Consider the following 20,236-nt stretch of genomic DNA (forward strand, 5'->3'; position numbering starts at 1 on the left):
CTGGGACCCTGAGCAGGGAGACATTTCTTTTATGGAGTAGAATTTTTTCTGTCTGTGCTAACTTTTGTTGTGATAATCTGGACAAAATGTTTTCAATTCCTCAGGTTAAAGTGAAATTTCTATTAGTAAATTATTTAACAGCAATATAAAAAAAGAGGAATAATAAGGGGGCAGGCTCCGTAAAACAGTAAACAAGGCAGAAAGCAGTTTGTATGGGACCGTTTCTGGGGCTTATGAGTATATTCCCACCATTTTCACTCAACCTGTTTGGCAATTTTGATTTTGTTTTTGTTTGGTGCCTGAACTGGTTTGTGGCTGCAGAAATAGCTAAAGTATTCCTCAACTCAACCAGTTCCTGGCTCTTGTCCAGTCAGTACCACTCTATCAACTAAATTCACTGAAAATTGATGTTTAAATAAACGAACAAAATGTCCAGTAGACTGATTCCACTTGGTCAAAAGTAATTTCTGCCGAAGTTCTTCTCATCTTGGAAATCAGTACTAGATTCTGCTAATACAATCTCTAGACATTGAGATAAAAAATACTCGGCCACAGGAGTCTCCTATAAATCTTAAACAGATTAATGACAAGATTGTAGAAATTATAATAGACATCAGGATGGTGATTCATTCATGTGGAGAATGTATATGATTGATTTGGAAAATGGCTATGGAAATGAAAGACTCTTGCATTGATTCCACGTAGTGTTATACCCAAACTGCATTATCTGTGGGGAAGAGGCTTCAGATCAACTTCTAGTTGGATTATTTTATTTTTATCTTTAACTGATACTCCACTGGAGTTTAAAGCACCATTCTTTTAGAACAAGGCACACTGAATAATGAATCAAATGGTTCCTTTTGTTCAGTCCCAGAAAGCCAATAACAGGCTTGTTTATTAGTCAATAGTAGTTAATAATAGTTAATAGTGACTTTTTTTAATGTAATTTCACTATAGTATCTGACCTACTAATAAAAGGGTGGCAAATTTTGATTTCATATTCTTTGTCAGTAGTGAAAATTACTGAATCCTGAAGTTGGGGAATCTGATACAGTTACTATGTTGGATGGACTTTTAAAAATATATAATTGGTATCTAATATCTATTTACTTTTTAATATATGTATAATTACATCATTATATAATGTTTATATAACACATATAAAGTTATACAATAGCTTAAATATCCAGTTCATTCGTTTGGATGTTCAACTAAATTCTGGGATTTATTATTAAATTAATATTATTCAGTGAGTCACATTTTATTTGGCACACAGTTAATATTTTAGGATTATTCTCATTAAGAGATTTTAAACCAAAGGGAACATCATGTTTCTGATTCAGGCATATTTCCAATTAATGTAATTTAGAACTGGTTATGATGTTTGAGTATACATTAAAAAAATAAGAAACAAAAACTAGTCCTACTATTTTTTTTTAAGTACCTAACAAGAAGGTTTTTGTTCTTTTGATTAAAAGATTCATTTTTTCTTCTTCTGATGCACTTTGATTTTTCATATGTCCCAGTTTCTCACTTAGTTGTAGGGCATTAGTCATAGAAACTTCTGCCAACGTGCTTATGTTTTTTATCTAGAACAAGAAAAAAACACAACAATGAGGAAAATACAAAATAACTAGGCTCACTTGTGATGTTTAACTATTTAGTTGAACCAAATAAAACTGTTACTAAAAACAAAATAGAAATATAGATACTTAGACCATAGATTCATTTTAAAAGACTCTTACAATGTGACTATAATCTGTTTTCATGAACATTTTTCCTAGTGTGACGACCTTTTAGAACATTATTAGTGATTAAAATTATTTGAAAACAATATTGACGTAGGATTATTGACTTTTCCTGATACAAAGCTAAAACACAGATTCTGTTTTAGTGAGAGTTCAGCATTCTATTATATCAATAATTTTCATAAAATTACCTAGGTCTACTTACCATGATCATTATGTTGAATAAGTTGAGAGCATTTTTTTTTACATAAGTTAAAATAGTTCCTCTTCAAAATATTCCTCAAATTCAAGTAATGTATTTTCTTTGAGAGCTAACAAGAAAGCTTTCCCCCTTTTAATAAATGAGTTTGAACTGAGTGTGGGCTACAAAGATAAATTCCAAACACTTTTTATACTTGATGAAAGAATGATAGGACTAAAAGGTTTGCAAACTAGAAGTGCAAATTCTTAATTGTGTGATTTGAGAAAGGTTATGGACTTTTTCCTGGGATTCCAACAAAGAGGGAGAGAGAGAGAGAGAGAGAGAGAGAGACAAAAAATAGAAAGCAATAGGACAATATCTCCAACAAGCTGAGCTTGTAACTGAATGAATGAATTGTGACAGAAGTAGGGCTAATTAGGACCAAACATAATTGGGAAAAAATATCCCTGTTTTCCCAGAAAGGATGTCTGGTTAATTTGAGCCTACAGGTTTTGTGAAAAAAGGATTTAATTATAATCACTGGCAAATGATAAAGCAAAAAGAAATATTTATATGATTAAAAATATGTATCTTAATTCTGCTTTAATTTGTACCTTTACTTTCCTAGAACTTAATTAACTTTAAAACAGATAGCAGTAAAAGTAGATAGCAGTAAAATAAAAATTCCAGAAATAAATACTCTAGACAGAAAAGCACCAAGTGAAATGTCAGTGTAGATTACACAATGTCATGCTCAGAAAGAGAGAGACTGCTAAATTACTTCACTCTTAAGGCATCTCTCTGCTATCCATCCTCTGTCACAATTGACTCCTGAGAATTCTCTCGCAATCTCTTTTGGCCCTCTTGCCTTTCTAAGCAAGAGGAAAATAACACACTATTTTATCAGCATGACAACTTACTCCACCACTTTCCATCTTTTTCTGGTTTTCCATTTATGTGCTGATTAAACCAGATTCTGCTAATATAGGCAGGGGATATCTTTTAAAACTGATAACAAGTGGCAAAAAAAGGGCTGATTTAAATGGTGCAAGAATTCCTATTTTCTGAGATGGGTCAACACAATTGCTTAAAATTTCATTAAACAATCGACCAGGATTTGCATCTGTCATGTTTATGCTGTAATCCATTCATCTAGATCAATGCTAGGTCCATAGTAGGTATTCAATCAATATTTATTAAAGCAATGAAAGATCACATATAAGCGAAAAACTGTGTAGCAAAACAGAATTGTAACTATGTAAACAAAACTTCTCAACATTTAGTATGTACAGGGACACTCACCAGCTTGTCTCATCAGAGGCTTGCTCCAAACTTGGACTCTGGAACAAGTAGAGCAAGGGCACAGAACCAGCTGGTGCTCAGACCTAATTTGCTAAATATCTTGTGGCAGACTGCTACTGCTTGTATGTATGCATGAACACGTGCATGTATGCATGTGTGCATGCATGCATGCATGTATGTATGGTATGCATTATCTTGGCTGTGATATTCATCTCAAACTTGGCTTTCTATCTTGGCTGCGATATTCATCCCAAACTTGGCTTTCTATCCACCTCTTGATTCCCAAATGTTCTTGCATACATTTCCTTTTTGTTCAGGAGTTTATTTCTGTTGCTTGCAAACAGGAATGCTGACCAATATATAATTCAACTTATATTGGTAAAAAATTAAGCTCTTTTAAAGTTTTTTCTTCTTTGTCAGAGGCTCTATGAATATTGTCAACAAAAGGAATAGACTGGGGAGCACGTTGTTATCTTTTTTCAAAGCTAGAAACGACAATGTTTTTTCAAAAATCCTAAACAAAACTAGCTAATTGAAAATGATACTCATTCATAAATATGACCAGAAAAGTAAATGAAATCATTTAAAATTATTATAGATATAATTATCAAATACTCAATTAAAACAGCATCATCATATCTATCAACATGGTAAGGAGTTAAAGGCATAAGGGCATATTCCCATTAAAGTATTTTCTAATATTAAATTAAATTCTAACATTAAAGTTGGTAAGTTAGTGGAATTTAAAATATACCCTAGAATTTAAGAAAGTTATTCTTTACTTTGAGAGAATTATAGTTTTCAAAACTTCAAAGCTAGGATTTCTGACATTTCTATATGGTGTTTGCTATAAAAAACATCCACACAAGTCTGTGACTAATGATACACTTTGAGTTCTTTCCTTTCTCCCACCTCTCTTTCTTCATCTCCATACACACACCCATCCATACCATGTAGATAGGGATATGTAAAATAGAAAATATATCAATATTCCCATCTATTTCTAAATCTTAGATTATATGCATTTTATATTCTTAGCCTACATTTCTAGGAATAACACATCTAATATATAGAATCTATTCTCTTTTGCTTAGAAGCTGATTTATGATTGAAGTAGATTCAATCATGTGTCCCACAAAGACATGTTCATTTCTAACCCTCAGTCTTGTGGGTTTGGATTCATTTGTAAATAGGATCTCCAAGTATCCTGTTTTTGATGAGGCCAAATTGAATCAGGTTGGGCCATAATCCATATGACTGAGGTCCTTATAAATAAGCAGAGGAAATTTGGATGCAGTCTATAGAAGCCAGAGGAGGAGACACAAGGAGACAGATAGCCATGTGACAGAGATGGAGAGCCATCACCAGAGTGCTAAAGATTCAGGGAGAAAGCATGGCCTTTTGATACTTTGATGTTGGATTTCTAGCTTCCAAAACTGAAACAACACATTTCTATTTTTAAGCCAGCCAGTTTGTGGTATTTGTCATAGCAGCTCTGGGAAAACTAAGACAGAAGTTAAATGGCAGTTTTCAAACATGATTGCTTCTTTATTGCTACAACTTTACAAATAAAGCAAGAGGAGACATTGTTCACCTGATTTTTGAACTCCACAGTCTGGTTGTCCAAATTATGAATCAGAGATTCTGTTTTTTTGGCTTTCTGGAAAGCGTTACTCGAGAGCGCCAGGGACCCTTGACAGTTTGGGCCTCCACAATGTCTGTGCCCCTTAGGGCCCTTGCAGAGTGCTCCACCACAGCGTGCCAGCTCACATGGCATGTTCCCTGGTCTTCCACACACCTTTCAGGAGAAATCTTTTAGGTTAAAAAGCAACATGTTGCAGAGTTCTTTTCTTATGCCTCATAGATCTTATGCCACAATATAGCATGCTAGCCATTCCACTAAATAATGAATAAACATATTCATCTCAAAGGGAATCTTGCCTGTTTTCCATAAATGCTATACTCTAACAATGGCATTTTTGTCTATTACATGAAGTATTTTTTAAATGTATTTTCACAATAGTGAAAATAGTAGATAATCAACTTTTTCTACATGTGGGTTTTCCCATTAAGGCTCATTGAGGCAAGGCACTACGTCATTCATATGTGTTTCTTTAATAGTTGTTTATGCTTAGTATATGGGGGTAACCCATTAAATGTTTCCAAGGTGACTGAACAAATATCTAAATTATGTTCTATCAGTATTGTGCCAATCTATCATTTTTATAGTGGTAGTTTTGGGGAAAAATATTCAAAATTTTAAGGCGTCCATGTTAATTTCATTCTTTAAATATTGATTTTTTCTTTCTTTGCTTTGTATATATGCTATATTAAACAATAAAAAAGTTAAAGAAAATTATATTGTTTCACCAGTTGTAATAAAGTACCACTACTAATCTAAAATGTTAATAATAGGGAAAATTGTGTAGGTGTGTGGGGGTGGGGGCGTGTATGGGAATTCTACGGTCAGCATGATTTTTCTTTAAACCTAAAACTACTATAATTTAAATACATATATGTATATATATATATCAGAAAATAGAAATAATTTAAAAAGAATAACATTAAAAAAAAACCATAAGAACCGTGCAACACAAAAGTGAATCCTAAAGTAAACTACTTAATATCATTCTAGTAATATTAGTTTATCAATTATAACAAATATAGCACACTAATGCAAAATGTTTAATAAGAGGGAAAAATGCCTGTGGGGCTGGATAGGGGAACTGTGAATTTTCTGCATAATTTTGTTGTAAACCTACAACTGCTCTAAAAAATAAAAAACACAGAGAGAAAAAAATAGAAATGGACTTTTACTTATTGGAGCAAGAGGAGTAAATGTCTAAAATCTATACCATTTTGGAAATAGTAAATAATATAAAATAATAATAAAAGTAACCCAAATATGAACTCTTCAATTTTGATTGGATCTTGATTCAAGAAAAACTTTTAAAATAAAAAATGAAATATGAGACAGGGAAATACATTTGAAGAAATATTCATACCAAGTAGAACTCACAATTTTACTATGCAACCATTAATACTTACCTTCTCATTCAATATTTGGATACTTGGTATCTCAATCTGCTTTAATTTTTCCAAAGACATGTTTCCTTTTTCTGAGAGGGTATGTAAGATCGTAAGTAAGGCATTCCTGGTATTTTCAGAGTTATTTAAGATGGAAGTAGCTTCTTTTGATTTCTTTTCAGCAGATGATGATATCTGATAATGCTTCTTGATGTTCTCTGAGTAATCTTTATTAATGAAAGTTGAATATGAATTTTGTGAAAAAAATAAATAGAATTACATACCATCAAGATGATTACTCCACATATTGATTACTCTCTTGATCTCAATTGTCAATACAAAAATTCAATACCCTCTTCCTTGAATTTGCATTTAAGGGAAGGGGAAACTAGGTGTAGCATTGTAGATGTGATAGCTGCAGAGCACTGTGATTTAAATCCACAGACACGGGTCCGAGTCTGGTTTCACCTCTCATTGCCTGGGTATGCTCTTTAGCAAATCAGTTAAACTCTTAGATTTTGTTTCCTTATTTGTAAACTGATAATTTGTGCAGATTAAATGAAACAGTATGAAAACACTTGGTAAACTATTCTAAAAAATATAAAGTAGTAATTATGAATACCTACATGAACTCTAAAATGATAAGCCAACTAACTTTATTTAACTATATAGCTGGGCCTGATAGTAAATGTTAGGCTTTTGGGTCACAGGGTTTCTGTCACAACTGTCAACTCTGCCACTGCAGAGTGAAAGCAACCACAGACAATATGTAAATGAAACTTTATTTACAAAAACTAGGCTGTGGGTAGACTTTGGCCTACGGGCTGTAGTTTGCAAACCCTTGATGTTGAAGCTGATGACAATAGCTAACTTCTAGGGACTATTTTCTATGTGCTTGTACTTTTCACCAATTTTCTTTCTTCCTCAATCTTTATAAAACACTGTGAAATGTGCATATCTAATCATCCTCATCTTAAAATTGTGGAAACCGAGACTCTGATGAAATAAATGACTTGCCTGAGGTGTCATTAAAAACAAGAAATGGAGCCTGGATTTGAACTCAAGTAGTATGATATAGCACCTGCTTTCTTAAGTACTTTACTTTCCATATTTTTATTAAAATACAAATTCAAAAACATAATATGGTTGGGGAATTAATGCTTGGTTAATACAGTTTCTGTTTGGGGTGACGGAAAAGTTTCAGTAATGGATGGTGTTCATGGTAGAGCAATACTGTGAATGTAATTAACACCACCGAATTATGTACTTGAAAGTGGCGAAAATGGGAAATTTAATGTTATATCTATGTTATGACAATAATAATGGGAAAAAGCCTGCTATTTCCCTTCCTGTGGTTTGAAACTCTTGTGTACCCCAGAAAAGCCATGTTCTTTAATCCTCATTCAGTACTGCTGGGTGGGATCTTTTGATTAAGTTGTTTCCACGGAGATGTGACCCACCCAACTGTGGGGTGGAACCTGTTGATTAGGTGATTTCCATGGAGATGTAGCTCTATCCATTCAAGGTAGGGTTGTTTACTGGAGCCCTTTAATGGGAATCATTTTGGAAAAAGCTTTAGTGGTGACATAGCCAGAGATCTTTGGAGATGCAGAAGGAAAACACTCCTGGGGAAGCTTTATGAAATGAGAAGAAAAAGCTAGCAAATGTCTCCATGTGCCTTCCCAGCTAACAAGAGGTATTTCAGACCCATCGGGCTTCTTGAGCCAAGGTTTTTTCCTGGATGCTTTAGTTTAGACATTTTTATAGCCTCAGAACTGTGAACTTACAACTTAATAAATTTCCTTTTTAAAAGCCATTCCATTTCTGGTATATTATATTCCAGCAGCATTGACAAACTAAAATATTCCCATTGATAGGTTTTGTGGCAAACATCAGTAAAGACTGAATGGTTTTAACTACAAAAGAAAAAACAAGTGATATGTTGTGTTTTAATGTAATTTATAGTTTATTATGCATTTAAACAATGGCTCCATATTTTAGGAAGCAGAGGCCCAGCATCTTTGTCTTCACTCCCTACATTTCTACCACAACCCAGATGTGAGACAAATACCTTATCTTTTAAATCTTTCTGGTTCTTATACTAGATTATCTATCATACTCTGAATATACCCTGTTTTTTATATATCATTAAAAAAACAAAAGATGTTCCTATGACTTGGAATCATTTCCTGCCTTTATTTATCTGGAAAATTTATCTTCATCCTATGAAGTCCAAGTCTTTTGTCACCTATTCTCTGAAGCCTTTTCTAATAAACTGTGGAAGAACTAAGATCTCACTACTCTGTTCCACAAGCAGCTTGAAGATTATCTAATATAGACTTTCTGTTATTTGGGGCTTTTTATATGCCTGTTTTCCCTAGTAGATTGGAATAACTGTGGGTAGGAACTTGGCCAGGTTCATCTCCCTTTCTCTGTTGCCCAGCACAGGGTCAGGCACTAAGAAACAGCTCAGTCACTGCTGTTGTACTGCAAGTATGGGAGGATTATCATGAAGACAACTTTGCTTTATTCTACTTGGCTTGAGGGGATATCTGATGGATTTTGAGGTCTCTCAGCAGGAACCTTCTTTTAGATCACAAATCAGACTAAATTCCTTACTCTACATGGCATTTATTGAGCATCATCAGTAGATCTTTGCTAGACTTTGCTGTATGAAATTTAGGGCTCTCTTTATTGTCCTAATTACCATCTATTTTTTTCCAGGTCAGAACACAAATATGGAATAAAGAAAAGCAGCCAATATTTTTGTCTTGAGATGGGTTTCATGTATACTTTCCCTTTTCCTTCCCAGTGGATCAGTTATGCATGAATAAGCTCAGTGCTGCCTTTCTTGGTAGTAGCAGGTTGTAAATTTCCAAACAACAGAGATCTCATCTTTTAAATTTATTTTTATTTTTTTGAGATCACATCTTAAACAAGAGATGAGCTGATCAAAGTTTTGTTTTAGAGTCCATTTCTCTTCTAGGTTGGTCTTGGGTTTGGTATAGCTTACATTCATTTTAAAAAATTAAGTAACATGAATTGAGGGTTTCTAGTATGTGGCCTGACTCCAATCCCTACAAGGTTCTTATGGAAAACACCTTTAATTCTTTTTTGCCTCACATTCCTTTGCAATTGCTGGATATGAACAAGCTTATACCCAGGAAGGGATGGAACATATCTCTCATTTCCTGATGGCCACATTAGGATTTCTAACTTGCTGATAATCCAAGATTCCTTGCATGGTTTAGCATTAGAAGATTACTTTGGGTTTTAAAATTTGTTTAGTATTAGATATTATAAACTTTACTTTACTTGTTATTTTGAGAAAATGCTAGCCAGGCTCTGTAATATTTTAAAAGTTCAAATATTCATTTATAAATAATACCTTTAGTGGGAGTATTTTCATATTCTAAAGCTTTCACATAGTATGTCGGTAAGCAAGAGGACTCTAATGGACTGTATGGTAGATTTCATCACACTTTATGCAAAACAGCTAAAGTGCATTTTCTCTCTTACCCATGATGCTTGCATTATAGGCACTGGAGTGGAAATCAATTTCTTCCTGAAGGTCTTTAACCAAGAGCTCTGCTTCATTCCTTATTCTTTCTATGGTTTCTTTCAGACCTTGAAATTCATATACTGTTTTCATTTGCTCACTTAGCTGTATGATTTGTTTCCTATAGAGGAAAGAAGGGTAATAATGGTTAACCTTGTATTATATTTGATAGGTTGGGGGAAACACACACACAGAATTGTTATCATTAGGTAGCTTCGATTACAAGGGATTTCCCCCCAATTTTCCATTTGACAGTTTATAATTCTGTTTATATCTCTTAACTCTCGTTCCTGTCACTTCTGCTTCCTGGAATATTTTAGCAGGCTTTTAAAATATGACCAGCATAGAAGTTCTGGTTGAATAAAAGCATAAATTTTTTCCATTTCAACAGTTTATCTTTTTCTATCTCCCTTTGTTTTGGGTTTTAAAAAACATGTATTCAGACATGGATCATTCATATCAGGCTAAGAGGGCTGGTCTATGTTAGGCTGTGAACACAAAATAAAGCAGACCCCCTCTTTTGTGTTACTTCTGCACAGGGGTTTCATTTGTAAATGTTACCAGAGGATTTCCTTGTTGGAAAGTACAACCCTAAGTGTGTGCTTTTTCATCCGCCTTCTTTGTTGGCACACACCTTTGCCCCGCTTCAGTATGCTGGATGCAGCACACACCATGGATGGAAGTGAACAATTAAGGTATCCTTCCTGATAGGGAAATTGGGTACAAATCCTGCAAGGTATAGTTGGGGGAAACTGTAATGTGAGTTTACAGAGCTAATTTATCCTGGCAGAGGTGCAAAGCATTGACTTTTGCTTCTTGCATTTTCTCCTCTAACTCTTCCTTCTTATTGAGAGATTTTTCCTTCAGGCTCCAACTGTTAGGGCCATGATTCTTCAACCTAATCACAACAACAACAATAACTGTTATTATAACTGGTATTCCTTTAGCATTTATTATGGGCCAGACATCATTGCTAAGTGGAGTATCTTGAGTAATTCTTACAAGAAAGAATCTCATGAGTAGACAGTATTGTCCCCTTTTTTGAATGAAGAAACCAAAGCTTGGAAAAGTTAAATAAATTGGCCTTATATTTACAAATGTGTTACATACATCATAAAACTCTGGTGCTTCAACTGTTCCTCAATTGAAGCTATTTTCTGGGGGTATAAGGAGTATTTTTTTATATAACTACAGATTTTGGTCTCTTACTAAACTGTGTGCTCTTACAATGGTAAGTTTATTGGGTAGAGTTCATCAATATATCCCAGAAAACTGCACCCAATTTATTCTGGTGTTGCCCAGAGTAGGTTGGCAAACTTTTTCTGTAAAGGACCAAATGGTGAATGTTTTATGCTTAGGGCCATAGCATCTCTCTTGCAACTACTCAACTCCGTCATTACAGAGGGAAAGCAGCCATAGATGATTCACATAAATAAATGGGCATGGTTGTGTTCCAATGAAAGTTTATTTACAAAACAGTTGCTGGTTTGGATTTGCCCTGTGGGTTGTGGTTTCTTGACCCTTGGCCCAGAGTAATGAACATAATCTCAAGAAATGTTTGATGAGTGCAAAAAGGATTCAATAAAATATGATAAAAATGACCTTGCCCTTTAAAGGATTTATCATACTTGTTAATGAATAGGTTTCTAAACAGTTGAGGAATTGGGGAAGATTTAGAAAATTTTTCCTGAGTGCACAGTTGGAAAAAAAAGTTTGTATTAAAAACTACTATTCTTTATGTCCAACTTCATGTCCTTTAGCTGTGCTGCATTTGGGCTTTCTAATGACCTTTTATTGATTGTCTTTTTGTTAGAATCAGTGACATCTGGAAAAATCACATACTATACTACCAGGTAAGAAAGAGACAGACTAACACAATTCCATCTGGTTATTAACTGAATCTTTGCCCTAAAGTCAATGTAGATACAATTCTAAGTTGAAGACAGAGGTTGTAAAAGCTCAGCAGTAGTTAAGGTAAATCAGGAGCTTGGCTGTCTATTACTTGAGCACAAATCTTACCGGACAGAGTCCTGATAATCCTTGACTTTTAAGAACTCTTCAGATGAGAAAACAGAATGTCTCAAAATCCTTTCTATTTCAGAAATGTTCTCTTGGAGGCCTTTGAAGTCTGCCTCACAGACAGGTAGAATTTCTCTTTTATCTTCCATGTTAGCAGCAAGCTTCATTAACCCTTGCACTGCTTCAGAGAGGGAAGAACTCGTGTGGTCCCATTGATCAAAGCACAAGTGACACCGAAGACAAGAAGGGAATTCCCGGCTGTGCCCCTGGGCGCAGCGGTCACATCGTTGGCCACTGACACCTGTCCGGCAGTGGCACACGCCTGTGTCCTGGTCACAGATGGGCTCCTGGGTACCTTCTCTGTTGCAGTCACATGCTAAAAAAGAAGAAAGGAGGAGGTGACAAGGTCACCTGGTCTTTTGTTTATGACTAGCTTAGAAATAATGCCCTCTCTTCTGAGAATCTCCCCAACTCACATTTCTAAGGTAAACATTTTAAACCTGTATGATTTCAGAGCTCTATGCAATGGCCATTTAAGTGTAGCATTCCTGTTTTCATTCTACTAACAAATCAGTTCATGGTTTATATTTGGAAAATGATGTGCCATTTTTATCATGTGGATGTGTGCCTATGCATGTGGGTTCTTCAGCTATTCTAGTGAGGGGTGAGGACCACGCTCCAGAGACTTGCTGCAACTGCTTCCCAGGATGAATCAGGTGTCACAGACTTTCCAAGACTTCCCATGATCACATTCTTTCTTAGTCAAACCCAGAAGGCATGTGCTGACTTATAATGTCTTTCATTATTTTAAGGAGCAATATTCTATTCTCAAAAAAGGGGGCATAAGTGAATTCATTTTGTCTGTATTAAGATAAAGTAACTGATACTACACAGCACTTTGAGTAGTTTTCTAATTAAGCCTGAGATGGAGGATGGGGAGAGCAAGTGAGTTATTGCAATTTCCAAAAAGGATAGGTCATCACCTGTGTAGGTCTTAATATTAATTATGAAGAATTAGTGATTGAAAAGTGCATTTGACAGCTTATCTAAAAATAATGCCAATTACAAGTAAAAACCTATTAGCAACCTAAGCTCCTCAACCAGGTACCATCTATCCAGCACTTTTGGCTTTGATCCAGAAATTTCAGCAGGGGGCCTACAGGGTGGCATTATTTCACTTCACCAGCTGGAGGCCAAGTTTGCCCCTCATTAGTAGCTCTTCCCCAGGTGCTTTAGTACAGCTGTGGCCTGAGCTGACCATTTACAAAGTTTTCTCAGCTGCATGAATACAAAAAATGAGGCATTTTATGACATAAGACTGTTGTAATATTAGAAAGACAGAGCGGAAGCAGCTCTCAAAGACAGATTTTCCAAAAGCCAACATTTCTTCATGGTTTTTAAAGTGGCAATTCCACTTAGCAAACTGAATAGGTAGGACTTGGGAAAATTCATTGAGAATATGCATCCGAATGAGACAAGGAAATGGCAGCAATGTGTTGTGCCATAAAGGCACATTTATAATGGGAATGGAGAGGAGGAGAGAGTTTCCATGAGGGCTATGTAGGGGTGACCATGATGATAAGCTCATCATATCTGATATTTCTTTGGATTCACTTCTTTTGGCATCTGACTTCAAATGGAAATTCAAAACTCCTATCTCCGAGAACCAACCCAGATCTTAAATCTGCACTGTTCAATATGGTAACCACTAACCACATGTGTGCTATTTAAATTAAAATTAATTAAAATTAAATACATAAAACATTCAGTTCCTCGCTTTCTCTAGCCACATTTCAAGTAGTCAATAACTGCATGTGGCTTGTGGCTACTGCTGTGGATAGCACAGATACACAACATTTCTTGCATCCTTGCAGAAAGTTCTATTGTATAGCATTTTCTAAATCCCATAACTAGAATTAAAAATGTGGAATGGAAGATACTGGAACAAAAATTCCACAAGGACAGGGTTCTTGCCTTACTCATTCACTACCTAGGTTAAGTATATTAAGCCTAAGGACATTTATTAAATAAATAGATAAGGGAATACATGATAGACCTGGAGTCATGAGAGACCCTTTGAGGAAATGTCCTCTGTGCTGACTTCCTATGAACCATTTCCCAGTCTATATCTCAATCAAGAGTAGTTGTTTTTCTCAACAGGCTTCCAAATACCAGTAAATTGGCTACCAGGCATGACCTCAGAGGTCAGTTTAATTGTAATGACTTTAAAACATTTAATAGAGGTTAAATTTAAATATTGGCTTAAAGTGCTAATATAGACATAAAAATCTTTTTTTATTGGGCTACAGAAAAGATTATCTTCAAAAGTAGGATTAATTTTTGTGAATTTTCAACTTGAGTCCACATTGTTAGAAGCAACAACTGAAGAATTTAATTCAGTTGGTTCATAGCCTTTGGTAGACCCATTGGTTGTACTCACGTGTTTTTAAAATTATCGATACCTAAAAATGCATTGCCCTAGTGAATCACCATAATAGTTTTCCTTTTATTCTTTGCAGAATTTCCCACCATAGCCTAAGTTACATGGACATTGGCCTGTAAGCTGTGAGAACAGTCATGGTTGAGAAACTAACAAGCTTTATGGTCTTAAAAAATGCATTTTAATCGGCAACATTTTTCCCTCCAGTGATTTAGACCATACAGCTGTGCAAAGGCAGAGGAAGGATGATTCCCATGGCCAGTAAACACCCCCAACAATACCCAGGATCAGCAGTTAATGTTTTTTTGGCTTAAGGCTCTACGATATACCACCTGCTTCCAGCTGTTCAGGGACAAGTGGCTCCAAACGGGAAACATACACAGATGTAAATGAAAACAAAACACTATGGGAAATGAGCCACATTCTTTTCCTCTACCATTATGAGAATTCTCATAAGAAAGAGAGGCCAAAGACCTAGTCTAATACTCATCAATTAATCTGGGAAATAATTTTTGCAATTATGGAATGTAGGATACAGTTTCTACCAATTGGGCTAGTGTTTTATTAAACAAAACAGCATTTTTTTTTTTAAACTCAAGGAGTAATCATTTCATGACAGTCAATTAACTGTATTTTTAGGAGAGAACTAAACTTTTGGCATCCTTCCAACTGGGATTCTTAACTAGCTTTTCTGAAAACCAGATTAAAAGCAAATCACTACTGCTGTAGTCTTAAATTACAGATAACCAAATCTTCTTAGATAACAACTGCATAATTAAGTTTTCAGTGATTGAGTAATTGGATTCATAAAGTAACAGAATCATTTCCACCCATCAACAGAGCCCCTCTAGAACAGCTTCTGCTCAACACAGGGAGTTATAAGGAGCATGTTGCCCCTGAGTCCGTCACATCGCTTGTGGTCTTTGATTGCTGGGCAGTGTTTTCTTATAGTGATGCTGAATCTGCCACCTTGCAACTTGTTCCATTGTCTGAACCTTGTCTTAGCAAGTTGCACAAAACAGGTGGCCTCCCTCTTTCCCCTGTTAGTCCTCCCTATTGGAGATGACATTTTAATTTGTCTTTGTCAGGACAACAATGCCTAATTCCTTCAAGCTTTCATCCTAGAATAGTATAGTTTTTATCTACTAATCCTGGTTGTCTTCTTTTGGACACACTAGTTTGTCAATATAATGTTTAAACCATGGTGCTCAAAAACGACAGTGATACTCCTAGAGCTATCTGGTCAGTGGGACAATAATGCCCCCTGACTATGGATCTGTCACTTCACCTGCACCAAGCTGAACTGGCATCATCCCCTTGGCAGCGCTGACATACTGCTGGATCACTTAAAGCTTGTGTACAACAAAAATCCTCAGATGTTTTTCACAGAGATGGTGTCAAGTTATTACTCCCACCCTATATTTATGCTATGAACTTTTAAAACTCAATTGCAAAACTTTACTTTTACCCTGTTAATTTTTCATTATCTCGTTTCCAGCCTAATGACAACCTCTTAGGATATCTTGAATTGTGTTCTGTCTTTATCGTATGAGCTTACAACTTTGCAGTTTCTGTAAATAAGCATATTTCTCCAACTCCATCCAAAGTGTCGGTGAAAATATTGGCCAGCACACTTTGATCTCTCTGTGGGAATGCACTTGGGAGCACTTTCTGGCTTACACAGAGACATCTATCAGGAGTTGTTTAAACAGCTGGAAATCTGAATGTCCACAGGTTTCCTTTGCACTCTAACGAAAGTGTTTCCTGATCACAGAGAGGAAACTTCTTCAAGAGGTTGCTTAAGGACTAGACTATTCAAAGTGCCATCTGATTTTCAGCTTCATGGGCTGCCCCTAGCCTCCATGACTGTACAGTGTTCTTTGTTGATTATTGCTGCAAATATGATTCCTAAAAGGTCTAAGAAGCATGCCAGGTAGTGAAGTCATGAACACTAAGGGTCCCTCTTGAATGAATTAGGAAGCCAAGAAATTGTGGAGATCTATGAATTTCTTCCATGATTTGTAGCTACAGGTGTGAGAAGAAGAAGGGAGCGTATAAAAAGGGCATATCCACCTAGTACCCAGATTTTGTTTTCCAATAATATCCTCCAATAAAAGGATCCAGGACTCCATGGAGAAATGGCTGTTTCTAGAACTTGGGCAGGAATGAACCAGAAGCATCATATAGTGCCAGAAAATGAGGAAGTGCTCAAATAACAAAAACAAAGAAATCTCACAATGTTAGGATACTATCAAAGGGACACAGGAGCCAACTAAAGGAGCTCCTAATGGCCCAAATTGAACACTTTGAACAAAAGAATCAAGTAGTATTACTTTACAATCCAAACTCTAAATATCCAAGAGTCCATACTGACATAAATATATGATTGAATAAATTAATAAAAGAGGGACAATAAACAAATCTGTGCAGAAGAATTCCAAATAACTTATGTAGACACTCCATTCTCAAATAAGTGTTGCAGAACTTCCCACTCCTTAAGTGTAGGCTGCACAGAGTGACTTCCTTCCAAAGAATACTGTATGAAAAGAGGGGGAAAAGTGTGACATTAAAGTAGAGAAACCTGACAAACACTACTGTAGCCAGGTGGTCTAGGTAACGAGATATGTGCTGGAAATCTAAATGTCCACAGCTGGAAATCTAAATGTCCACAGGTTTCCTTTGCACTCTAACAAAAGTGTTTTCTGATCACAGAGAGGAACCTTCTTCAAGAGATATGACATTATGAAAATGAAACTTTATCTCTGTGGTCTTCCTCCCAAAAAACCATATCCCAGTCTAATCATGGGAAAACAACAGACAAATATCAATTGAGGATATTCTACAAAATATCTGCTCAGTACACCTGAAATGGTCAAGTTATCAAAAACAAGGAGAGTCAGAAAAACTGGCATAGCTAAGAGGACCCTAAGGATTCATGATAGTTAAATGTGTATGCTATATGGGGTCTTGGAACACAAAGAGGAAATTAGGTAAAAACTAAGGAAATCTAAATGAAGGAAAACTAAGGAAATCTAAATGAAGTGTGGAGTTTAGTTAATAGTGACATATCAATATCGGTTCATTAATTGTGACAAGTATATCATATGAATGTAAGATCTTAATTAGGGGAAACTGGGTGTGGAGTACATTGGAACTCTATCTTTTACAACTTTCCTGTAAAACTAAATCTATTCTAAAAGACAAGGTTTATTGAAAACAAAAAGGGGGGAGTGCATGGTGTTTCTCTGTGTGGTTTGGGTTAGGAAGGAGGGTTGGAAAGAAAGGAGAAGAAGATTTGGGAAAACATATACCAGATTTAAGAACTATCTTCGAAAGTTTACCTGTGTAAGATCTGCTCTTTGAATAATCAGTTGAAAGTGGAGTAGAAATAAGAGGTGAGCCACACGTGTTTCGTGAAAAAACTCCAGCTTCTTAAGTTAGCCTTTTAATTGCAATTAAATCCTGATATTTATATTGTGGATTTGATTCTTTCTAAAAAGTCTTGTCATGTTTTTTCAACCCTACCCATCCCCCCCAATTTTTGTAATATGAAAATATTTCAAAGAACATATCCATTAAGCCAAAAAACTAATCATGACACTAACAAATAGTTGTTTCCATAGTGTTATATTCTCTTTAAAAATTCCATGTTCATGTTTGGTTTTTTCTTTTTTTTTTTTTTTTTTGGCAAGGGCAGGTTTCATGGATTTATTGACTAAAAATCACATGCAAGGTTGAGTAGTGTTAGCTGTAATTAAACAGTTTAGTTTGGTTGACAGTACACTATCCTGCAGTCTTCAGAAACAATTGATGTAGGTCTGGTAGTAAATAAGACATCCTATTTTCCCCATATGTAAGGCAATTGGTGAATCACAGGGGAATGATATCCGACTTTTACAATCAGAATTGTGGATTCTGAAGACCCCTGTTTATTTTCATTCAGATTAATAATCAATTGTGTTAGTGATCTATTTCATGGGTCTTCCCTATGATTATGAGTATGAAATAGTGAAAGTTAAGGTTGTCTGTGTTTTGCGGTGCATGACTTTTTACTTTCCCAGTCAACAGGGAGGCCTAGAGAAAACCGAAGTAGACAAAGCTTAACTTTGAGATTCTCAGTCTCTTTTTTAGGTGTTTTTCATTCTTTGACAAATGCTGACTCTCTGTATAAGGCTGATCCTGACTAAAATGTAAAGCGTTCTTTACATATTTGGAAAATATTTCTCACCATTAATTCATATTCTGAGCACACTTATTAGTGTGCTTGGTCAGAACACTTGGTCTGACCTGTCAGACCAAGAGCCTGGTCAGAGTGGCTACTTGAGAGGTTTGGAAGTCATAGTGACATAACTGACACCCTCTACCAGGGACCAGATTCCAGGGTCCACAAGCACAGTGGTCACAGGCCAGGCTGGGACACTCAACAGACATGTGTCCAGTGGCAGGGTCACAGAGGCAAGCTCCCCTTCCAAAGGGTGACACGCAGTGAGAATCATGCCTGAAGGATGGCCAGAGCATCCAGGGACAACAGTGCTATGCTTAGAGAAAAGTCAATGATGATCTGACATTTAACAAACCATGCAGTCAGCATTTTAGACCAGGATATATCATTTCTCCAAAGGGCTCAAGGAAGGAACATCTTATATAAGGAATGTAAGACAGATGAATCCATCCAACTGTTTTTGACCTCCCCAAAGAGCAATTTGACATGGTTCAACTTCCTATGCTTCAAGCGCTCACAGTAAAGATCACCTCATTGCTTACTTTTTCCTCAGGGCACTCACCAAAGCTCCATTTATTTAAATGAGCTGAAAAAAAGAATAGTGTACTACATTGACATAGGTGAACTGAAATTGGTAAAATATCTCCTAAAAGCAAGCAATTTATTCTCCCTCTTTCTTCATCATAGAATCAAATCCTTGTCTTCTTTTAAAACAGTGATTCATACATTAAATTCACTTGGTGAGTATCTTACAATGCAGATTCCCGGGCCTCCCTCCTGGCAATTCAGATTCAGTGGGTCTGAGTGAGGTACAGTCCAGGAAGCTGCATGTTGTTACCCCCTCCCTGACCCTGGTGACTCTGGCACAGAAGCAACGTGGGCCACACTCTGAGAAACAATGCACTGAATTCACCAGGATGGTGAAGGCAATGGCCATAAAAGGCAAATTAATAACACCAGTGAGCACAGTGTGGCTGCAGCCAGAAATACCTAGGGTGGAACTGCACCCAGCGTTTCTACTAATGAGTTCAGTGCAACAGCCCTATCACCCACTGGACCCTGCTTCAGCTTATAGTTTAACCTAAATGAGCACTGGGGAGCTGACACCAGATTTCCGAGCTGCACTCAGCTGCCATACTTCCCGCGGGGAGCTCTGCAGACTTACTTCTGCAGGTCTGATTGAAGGCTGATCCAAAATGACCTGGTTTGCAGAGTTGACAGTTCGGCCCCTCGGTGTTATGCAGACATCTCAGGCACTCGCCTGTTACCTGGCTACAGGATTCTGGATCAGTTACATCTATGTTGTTATTGCAGGCACATGGACGGCAAGGTGCTCCTGAAATTCTTGGATTTCCATAGAAGCCAGAAGAGCATTCACCACAGTGAATACCTGAAAGAGGAGCAGCAGAAAGGAAATGGGGTGAGAGGAGTATGCGTGTGTTTTGGTGGGGGGTGGGGATGGTTTGATGTTGTAAACAGAGAATAATTGGGCTCCTCTAGGCATGATGAGATGCTGTACATTTGCGCTGAAAGAGGAAAAGTACACTAAATTAAAACAAAGTATATGTATTTATTATCATTCAAAAATAAAAAGATTATTCTGAACTAAAAAGACCTTGATGAAGAATGGATCCTAGACTTTCTCCAAAAATTGTGGAGTTGCCTTCCCAGCATTCCTAAATCTTTGTATAACCAGGACGACCCTGTGCCCCAGGACCCAAAACTGATCTCAGACCCT

At 36.3% G+C, this 20,236-nt stretch overlaps 1 protein-coding gene across 3 annotated transcripts in view; it reads right to left on the reverse strand.

Moving 5' to 3' along the window:
- LAMB4 (laminin subunit beta 4) overlaps positions 1 to 20,236 on the reverse strand; it is a 151,018-nt gene that overhangs the window by 14,707 nt on the left and 116,075 nt on the right. For all 3 annotated transcript variants that reach the window (XM_077166424.1, XM_077166516.1, XM_077166603.1), the window contains 6 exons: positions 19,664 to 19,888; positions 11,837 to 12,212; positions 9,778 to 9,938; positions 6,280 to 6,485; positions 4,826 to 5,029; positions 1,445 to 1,589 (listed from right to left, as the gene is read on the reverse strand). In XM_077166424.1, coding sequence (XP_077022539.1) covers positions 1,445 to 1,589; positions 4,826 to 5,029; positions 6,280 to 6,485; positions 9,778 to 9,938; positions 11,837 to 12,212; positions 19,664 to 19,888 — 1,317 coding nt within the window. The remainder of the gene's footprint in view (positions 1 to 1,444; positions 1,590 to 4,825; positions 5,030 to 6,279; positions 6,486 to 9,777; positions 9,939 to 11,836; positions 12,213 to 19,663; positions 19,889 to 20,236) is intronic.

The sequence above is a fragment of the Tamandua tetradactyla genome, chromosome 1, assembly GCF_023851605.1.
Source record: "Tamandua tetradactyla isolate mTamTet1 chromosome 1, mTamTet1.pri, whole genome shotgun sequence".
Taxonomy (NCBI): Eukaryota; Metazoa; Chordata; class Mammalia; order Pilosa; family Myrmecophagidae; genus Tamandua; species Tamandua tetradactyla.